Source organism: Atta colombica, unplaced genomic scaffold (assembly GCF_001594045.1).
Source record: "Atta colombica isolate Treedump-2 unplaced genomic scaffold, Acol1.0 scaffold1, whole genome shotgun sequence".
Taxonomy (NCBI): Eukaryota; Metazoa; Arthropoda; class Insecta; order Hymenoptera; family Formicidae; genus Atta; species Atta colombica.
In genome coordinates, this window is record NW_017259183.1 from 2671927 (window position 1) to 2680548 (window position 8622).

An 8622-nucleotide genomic window follows, 5' to 3' on the forward strand; every position below is an offset into this window, starting at 1 on the left:
TATATATACTTGTTATATACTTGTTATATATACTTGTTATAATATCTAGCAAATGAGAATGGATTAAAATGGATTGAAATTTTTTTCTATCTAAACGCATATTTTAAATAGCGAATACTTTTTTTTGAATATAATTGGATTCAATTGAATTCAATTAGATTCTATTGGATGCAATTGAATTGAAAAACTGCATTTCCTATTCAAAATTTTGAATTGAACAGTATTCACAATTGTGTGTTTTTGCACAGAAAAAGCTAATATTATTTTTAGATTGAAAAGCATAGAGATATGCTTCATGCAATTCCTATAAATGAATAAAAATTCAGAATTAAAAAGCATTCATTTTAACATTCAAATCAATATTTTTGAAAATCTATTTCAATTTATTTCAATTTATTCTCGTTTGGGGTATATTTTGATTGCTGACTATTTTTAAATTGTGACGTATTTACTTCTAAATCTGTCATGCATATAACATTTAATAAATATTTTTTCTTCAATCAATCTATTATATCTTATTAAACATATGTACAATCTTCGTAAATTATTACATTAAGATGATAACACTGGAGGTGAAATTTGATTTGAAAGCTTAATTTTTTTGAAAGTCGGTCCATAATCATAATCTTCCTCTGATTCTGTTGAACTAATATTGATAATTTCACTGTGTTTATATTCGACAGGTAATTCTAATATTTCATCGTCTTCACAAGAGCATACATTTATATCTGATTCTATATCACTCTTCTGAATCCTTGAACGAGATATATCAACATTCAAATAATCATCAATATCACTGACATCATCAGAGACATTATCAACATAATGATGGAAATCTGATAAACATAATGACGTCTCGTTGCTCGATAATTCTAAATTAATGCTACAGTTTGAAGAAATACTGTTTTCATTGACGTTCATTATCTCCTTGAATATTTCTGATTCTGAAATTTTACATGCAGCAATATATGCACATAACTGTCTTAATCATAATATCTTAATCATTTATTATAAACAAACCTGTACTAGTTATTTTAGAGATTAATGAATTCGTATTAGTATCCACACTTGTTAAATTTAGTGAATCACAGTCTGATATTTGAATGTTTAATTTTCCAAATGAAGCAACAAGTTGAGAACGGAATTTTATGTATGATTCTACTTTATAAAAGCATATTTTACACAAAATTGCATTATCTATCTCTGATATCTAAAAAAGAGCAATATAATATAGATGTATTTACATTAAATTGTCGTATGTATAAACATATATATATAATAAACTAAATATAAATTATTATAAGATATTCACTGTATGACCAGTAATTAATTCGATAGCATCTCTCAGTGTCATATATCCATCAGGTTTCTCATGTGTGTCTTTTTCTTGTAAGTTAAGTAACAATTTGTCATCAAACACATTTCGGTGATTATCATCAGACAACTGTTTACAGGAAATACAATAGATATCCGACTGTAACAAAAACCAATTAAACACCTACATAATTAATCTGTATTTTCTAAATTTTCTTTAGGTATTATATGTCATTTATTAAAAACAATTATTATTTATTCCATGTGAATGATCCTCAATATATTAAAATTAAAAATTTATATTCACCATTTTTCCAAAAGTTATATATTGAATCAATGGGCGTCGTCCTCAAAGTTACAACGTAAATATCGACAGATTATCAATAAGACATAAGAATATATATATGAGAATATATATTAATAATTTTCTCTTAAAATGTCAATTTTAAATGAAATATGTCAATCGTTCAAGAGAGAAAGAAAGAGATGCATCGATACTGGTAGCTGAAAAAGAACTGTGTACAATTACAATCACTGATGAAAAAGTCGCACGAGAAAAGGCAAGAAAAACTTCACTCGTTCAATTACATTTTTCTACGTTTCGTATCTTTCCTTTTATTTTAGAAACTAGAAAATAGATCTCCATATCAAACTGTTTCAAGCGTAAACAGCGCATTTAGTTTACGATTACTCCTACTCTATATTTGATCTAAACACGAAGGTCGCGACGGTGTAAACAGTTTATTTATTGTGTTTAGATTGTCTTTAAGTTAAATATAGGATACAGATCGCCAACTAAACGCATGCTGTACCACTGCGAAGTGCGAAGAACCCCCGTTGTGAATGATCACAAGCAGAGGGAGCAGAGTGATGGACACACATTAAAGAGCATCGACGAGTGTTGCTGATCGAGCCAACCTAACCTGACACGATCAGCAGGCAGACAGACAGTGACAGACGTGAAGCAAGCGCGTAACTTTTCTCGGAGTTCTCGGCAAAGACGAGCGTCGCAAATGACTCGATCGTAGCGTCGACGCGAATTATGGCGAGCCGTAAGAGGACCGACGGTCCAGATCGTCGGTTGTCGTTGTCTCAACGCCACTTGTGGTCCTCGTCGTCTGACGAAGAGGAGGAGAAGACGACCTCCTCCTGGACGCCCTGCGTAGCGGAGTGTAAGAACTCCTCATCGCTGTCGGGAAACGAAATGGTCTTTCTGCCATTTTCGTCGTCCGATGAGGAGAAAATGGTATCCTCTTCTCGTTGCCAGGATATCCAATCAATGAATAACCCATCGCCGACATCGGACCGTTTCAGCAGGAGTCACGTCGACTCCATCGAGCAGTCGACAGGTTAGAATTGTCATTACTATTTATTATATCACGCGGACGCTTAGACGCGGGAGTCTAAGTTGTTTTTTCTTTTTCTCGTCTGACTGTGGAAGCTAAAAATGATTTTTCACAGGTCAAGATGCATCGTCGCGTCGCGACAACAATCCTTTTAGTTTTAAGGCCTTCTTAAAGAATGGTATGCAGCAAACCAACTATCACAACACCGGGACAAGGCCAAAGGTCTATTCATCCTCTACATCGAGTCCTGGTAACGTCCTTGACAAAGATAATGTTGGCAGCGTGTATTCTGGTCGAAATCCAACGGAACTGCCAGACTTTGTACAGGATCACCTGGTCATTGAACAGTGTTACCTGAATCATGAGAATAGTCAACCAATACTACCTGATGTGGATAATTTGCCGGATTTTGCATTGAACAGTATGGAGCAAAGGCAGTCTCGATTACGAAACGAGACCAAAAAGAACGACTCTGACATCTTGTGCGATGATCTACGATCGTTTGATCTCACTGATACGTTGCACAAAGGCTTACCACACAGAGATCATTCTGCATCAAATACAAAAAATCAAATGCATTCAAATCACTTAGACCTACCTATATTCGAGGATAGACTCAACGAAACTGCACCTATCTTTCCTCGCCCTGAACACAGAGGTATCTTGCTGACATGTTTCAAATTATACAATTATGTTCCTGCTAAGTTTGTGAAGATAAGAGGCATTTTCTTTACAGGATTTCCATTCGATTTGCCATTACCCTTTCCTGATTCCAATCCTAGTATAAATACAACCGCACGAGGCGATCTTCCATCAGGAGGTGAAGCGAATGTTCACAAATCTCTACCAGACTTTTTAAGTGATGGCCCTATACATAGATCTTCAGATTCAGAACCTACAGTGAATATGACAGAATCCACAGAAAGAAGGGTAAGATCGCTGTATAATGCAGCAATCTAATAAATAAGTTATAGAAGAAGTGGAGAGAATCTGAGGATCTTATATATTATTACAGCTTTTGCTCGAGAATGAAAGATTACGTCAACAATTAGAAGCATCTCGAAGGCAACTTAGTGAAAAAATGGAAAGGTAATTATACCTTGCTGGAATAAATTTCAATTTACATCGATCCGTTAATTGCAGAATTCGTTCATTGGAAGCAGAATTGTTATCTAAAAAGGAAGTGGAACATGAAGAAACTGTGCACTTGGAAAAAGCGATGGAACAAGTCGAAGATAATTTAAAACGAAGTACAGTAAGTAATAAAGATAAGGATTTGCAAAGATAAAGATTTCAAGTTGCAAATTGGAATTCTTATATTATATACATATTGATTATATTATGTGCCATTGGGAAACGACAGCATTCTATTTGTATTTCGTAGAAGCGAGCAGTTAATGCTGAAAGTACTGTCACATCATTGAAGAAAGAGATTAAGGTTTTAACAGTTAGTATTGTTTATGCTTGATCAAATATAATGGAACAGAATATAACACGTTTTGATATATCGGCTTGCAAATCTGTTAATTTAGACAGAGATATCTCTACTACGATTGGAGAATAATGAACTTCGAGCTGGTATCTCAGCAGCTGGACAAAGTGAATCGAATGCTAGTGCTGTTAATATGAATCGTACAATTAGAAGGCTTGCGCGAGATTTATTCGCAGCTGCATCGTCGGCTGAAGTATCCCTCAGGTATCCTTAATTATTTGATTACTATCAATTACAAAAAAAAATATATTTGAAACATTTTATAATTAATTTAGAATACTGTCTATTTTAATAAAGAGATGCGTAGTTTTTTCAAATCTAAACAATATTTCGTGTATTTCTTTACAGACAATTAATGTCTGGTGTGGATAATCTAAGAGTGCTCGCATCAACCCTCGAAAATGTGGACAGGATAGAAGACTGGACCAAAGACTTTTTACCTGATTCCGACGAGGATAATGCCACCGGTCCCGCAGTATAATAGAATTTTCTCTCTTTCTCTCTTTCTCTATATATACATATTATATATATATTCGTATTTTCACACTATTCCCCTTTTTCACTTCACCATATATCCCATCAATTTCACTGCGCATCTATTGATGATAAATGATCCATACATTGATCGATTCAACATGTTAATGCATTGCTATGCAATGTATTGATATTTTGAACGCAATGAGAATTTATTATTCAATCATTTCTTGTTATCTATATTCGTTGCAGAATTTTTAATTTCCATCCCTCCTGCTGCCGCCCAGACTAACATCCTAACATAAGATCGCTTCGATTCGAACGTATAAATATATATTATTTATAAAATATTCATGATATTTTTATATTTGTGACAATTTGTAAAATTTATTTAATCGAATCTATGACGATGCAAAGAAGCAGATACATTTCCAACGACGATATCATGACCTTCTTTGATTGAAGAGGAACATATTTTCTTAGTTGTATATTGTATGTGTGAACAAAAAATGCAAATTTAAAAAATTAATCGGAATCTTACATGATATCGCAAAGCTGATAGACATTAAAAATATTCTCCTGTTTTCATCACGCAGCATAGCACGTGATATAAAGCTAGAATATATTTTTTATATATACAAGAGATATCGAGATTCTCTCCTACCGCGTATACGATATGTACACATGAGGCTTTAAATAGACATATATAACAATTATATAACAATTATACATTTAGTCCGATTCCAGTCCATAAATTTACTAATAAGTTCAGATCACAATGTTTGTATATAATGTCGTATATATTTATTTTCGATCGTATGTAGATACATACATGTGAAGTACACTCGAATTGTGTACGATATATGCGTAATACTTTGGTATTGAAAGAAATCAGATATATACATTTCATATACATACACACACACACACACATATATACATATACATACACATGTACATACACATACCATACATATACAAATGTGCAACTACAGATGGATAACATTTATGATATTCGATTTGTCAACTTTTTTTATTTGGTACATTTGGAATAAAATAAATTTCAAATGAAAAAATTGGGAGATGAAGTATAGAAGTTAGAAAATTTCAAAGATACTTATCCTTCGACAAATCGTATTACGAATTTGAAATTAATACTTTTTTAACATTGTAGCATTAAATGATAAAAATGAGTATTTCAAAAAATACAATAAAAATATGAAGAACTAAGAAACTTATTGAACTTGCAGTGAAAAAAGAACATATCTTATTCAAGTCCCTCGAAAATACTAAGTAAATCGGTCTGTGTTTCGGTATGACTCGTTTGTGTATTTAACCAGGATCTACAGGCTCCAGTGGGAATGTTGCAATCGGTTCCGCAAATTAGGGATTTTGTTTGAGTTTCGGTAGAAACTGTAGTGTCGTCGTGCGACCAAGCAGTCTGAGTCTGTATATTGGATAGCCCTAAATCGGAAGACAGCATTTTATCGCATGTTTGAGTGTACGTGTTGCTGTATAGCAGTTGCTCCATGTTGTCTAGATTATCTGTAGTTTGCGTTTCAATGTTTGAACTTAAAGCAAACGGTCTCGACCCGAAAGATTCGGAATAAAAATATGAAGGGGAAAAGGCTTGTTCGGTTTGCGTTTCTATACTGCTAAATCTGTCTTCGAATGTCTTAGTGGTTAGCATAAGATCTGCCTGGGACATCCCATCGGTCGAAGCGAAAGAATATCCTTCAACTGCTGACGTGTCCTCGACATAAGGCAAAGTCATTAAAGCCACTGTACTCTTCGGTACGCATTGTATTAAAGGATTATGATTGTAGAATGTATCAAATTCCGTCTGAGTCACGCTATCATTAAATGCCTCGAATATATCTTTTTCTGGTATCGTTTGCGTGCCTGAAGTATTCTTTTCCTCCCAGAAATCCTGCAAGCCCACGTCATGACGAAGCGGCAGCGGACTAGCTGGAAATAAATTGGTCGATGCGAAATTATTACCGAGATTAAGATCCTCTTTTAGCAATGTCTGTTCTGATTGTTTCGATAATGCGCGACACTTTCCACCACGTTTGTTTATCTTTGGCAATTCTCTGTTTGCTTGTGGTGTTTGTGTTTCTATTGATTTTCCGGAGATTTTCTCTTTAGAAAAATGATTGGTTTGTGTTTGCTGAGATATACGACGTTTCGTATTGTGTACATTGTTATTGTTGAATTTTAATGGGCTTGGTCTCTTGCTTCTTTTATAATCGTCTGTTTGTACTCCGACATCGGATGTATTTTTTATCGTATTAATATTTTCGCTATTCTTTCCAGATTTATCTGGATTGGGTAGTATCGAGACAGGTTTACCTATAATTTTCCTTGGTAAGATAATTTGCGTTGTCTTGGAGTTGGTATGTCTGCAAAGATATTATAAATATATCAGTAAATTTTCTATTCAATTACAATTATGATAATCATGCCTAGTGATGGGTATTCAATCATATCTCTTACGAATTTTCAATTAATTTAATCATTGCTCTGCAACATTTCGAATATTATTCGAAACTGTATATCCTTGAAAGTCTTCATAGATCTTGATAAATCTTGAAAGTCTTGATAGTCTTAAAATTTGATAATTCTTGATTTCTTCGATTAAAAAAACATTTGTTTAAATTAAAGAAATTTGCGCATTGCTATACAATTAAAGAAAACTTTCTGTGATTTGAACCTCATTTCTTGAAATCAAGTAAATTTTTATTTTCGTCGAATGTATTTTCACTTTAATTTAAAAAGAAATTATTTTTTAATTGTTTAAATTTATTAAAATATTCAAGAGATTCGAGACTTTTCAAGACATTCAAGACTTTTCAAGATATTCAAGACTTCTCAAGACATTTAAGATTGTATGATTTCGAATCATATTTTAATTAATTCGAATTTTTCATATTCGAACTAATTCAAAGCATCTTAATGATATCCATCACTAATCCATTACTAAAAATGCGCAATGTGAATAAACATACCGTGAATTTTTATAATTTTCCGTTACAGTGTGCAAAGATCGCTTTGCGTGCGTAAGCAACGCTTCATATGTGACGTAAGTCTTTGAGCAGGAACATGTGAATTCTATGCCACAAACTCTTGTATGTCCGTTTTTAGCGGATTCAGTGGAAAAACTCTTGCCGCAGCTACTACACGCATAATTTTTTTCTGCGTGTACCTTCAAATAATGCTGGAAAAGATATAATATAGCGTTATTAATATATTCTTAAAATTGATCTCTCAATTTTTTGTCATTCATTATCATATGAAATATCGAAATATATATACCTGCTTCAAGTATTTCATGGTGCTAAAGTATCTCTGAGAATTAACAGCGTAGATACACGACTGTATTGGGCAATGATAGTGTGCATTTTCCTTTGCAATTTTATCTAACTTTTTATGTTGGTGCACCTTAAGATCATGTAGCCGGTAACGTGGCTCGTTTCTGAAAACAAGCCCACATTGCTCGCATTTGACATTATTATTTATTATGCTCAGCTCTTCCGGCGATGGACAGATCATCTTCACAGATGATGATACGCTGCTTTCAGCCGATCTATTAGGGCTCCTCGGCATTGCAGGTTATCTTATCACATGATTTCATATAAACTCTCACGATATATTTGTCGTCTCAGCAATATACAAAAAATACTTGGTATGTTGTCACTTTTACTCCTTTTTTTCTCATCTCATTTAGCATGATGTCTTTTTGATTTATAGTATCTATAATATAAAAGACATATATATTAAAGACATGTATAATGTATTAAAAATGTACTTAATTTTTTCTAAAATGCAACAAGTACTCCAAAATACTTATTATTTTTTTTATGTATAAAATCTTACGTATATTCATTGTTTGGAAAGCTGTTTCTTATACGTCTCTTGTCAAACTGAAGATATTGATACAATTCCAGATATCGTATATATAGTTGGAGTTATCCAGGCTTATCTCAGCTGTTCGAA

General features: G+C 33.2%; 3 protein-coding genes across 3 annotated transcripts; 1 reads left to right on the top strand and 2 right to left on the bottom strand.

The window, feature by feature from the left end:
- Window positions 1–552: 552 nt before the first annotated feature.
- Window positions 553–2119, bottom strand: LOC108686918. The gene is made up of 5 exons (XM_018192478.1): window positions 2116–2119; window positions 1622–1662; window positions 1313–1474; window positions 1021–1210; window positions 553–944 (listed from the first exon to the last, which is right to left on the bottom strand). Exons 1-5 carry the CDS (start codon window positions 2117–2119, stop codon window positions 553–555), a joined length of 789 nt encoding a protein of 262 aa, XP_018047967.1.
- On the top strand, window positions 1780–5045 carry LOC108690371. Its single transcript, XM_018197664.1, has 8 exons — window positions 1780–2663; window positions 2776–3318; window positions 3397–3590; window positions 3676–3749; window positions 3804–3915; window positions 4045–4107; window positions 4193–4356; window positions 4501–5045. The coding sequence occupies exons 1-8, from the start codon at window positions 2357–2359 to the stop codon at window positions 4631–4633; spliced, it is 1590 nt and encodes a 529-aa protein (XP_018053153.1). The 5' UTR covers window positions 1780–2356; the 3' UTR covers window positions 4634–5045.
- An 845-nt stretch (window positions 5046–5890) lies between these two features.
- Window positions 5891–8581, bottom strand: LOC108694427 (protein indeterminate-domain 9). Its single transcript, XM_018203918.1, has 4 exons — window positions 8503–8581; window positions 7942–8379; window positions 7635–7843; window positions 5891–7028 (listed from the first exon to the last, which is right to left on the bottom strand). The coding sequence occupies exons 2-4, from the start codon at window positions 8230–8232 to the stop codon at window positions 5894–5896; spliced, it is 1635 nt and encodes a 544-aa protein (XP_018059407.1). The 5' UTR covers window positions 8233–8379; window positions 8503–8581; the 3' UTR covers window positions 5891–5893.
- Between the last annotated feature and the right edge of the window lie 41 nt (window positions 8582–8622).

Coding starts and splice junctions, on each gene's coding strand:
- LOC108686918 (XM_018192478.1), bottom strand. Junction 1,211..1,312: donor AATTAATTACTGGTCATACA/GTGAATATCTTA, acceptor GCTCTTTTTTAG/ATATCAGAGATAGATAATGC. Junction 945..1,020: donor CTCTAAAATAACTAGTACAG/GTTTGTTTATAA, acceptor GTAAAATTTCAG/AATCAGAAATATTCAAGGAG.
- LOC108690371 (XM_018197664.1), top strand. CDS start 2,357: ATGGCGAGCCGTAAGAGGACCGACGGTCCAGATCGTCGGTTGTCGTTG. Junction 3,750..3,803: donor CTTAGTGAAAAAATGGAAAG/GTAATTATACCT, acceptor CGTTAATTGCAG/AATTCGTTCATTGGAAGCAG. Junction 4,357..4,500: donor TCGGCTGAAGTATCCCTCAG/GTATCCTTAATT, acceptor ATTTCTTTACAG/ACAATTAATGTCTGGTGTGG.
- LOC108694427 (XM_018203918.1), bottom strand. CDS start 8,232: ATGCCGAGGAGCCCTAATAGATCGGCTGAAAGCAGCGTATCATCATCT. Junction 7,844..7,941: donor CCATGAAATACTTGAAGCAG/GTATATATATTT, acceptor TATCTTTTCCAG/CATTATTTGAAGGTACACGC. Junction 7,029..7,634: donor GAAAATTATAAAAATTCACG/GTATGTTTATTC, acceptor ATATCTTTGCAG/ACATACCAACTCCAAGACAA.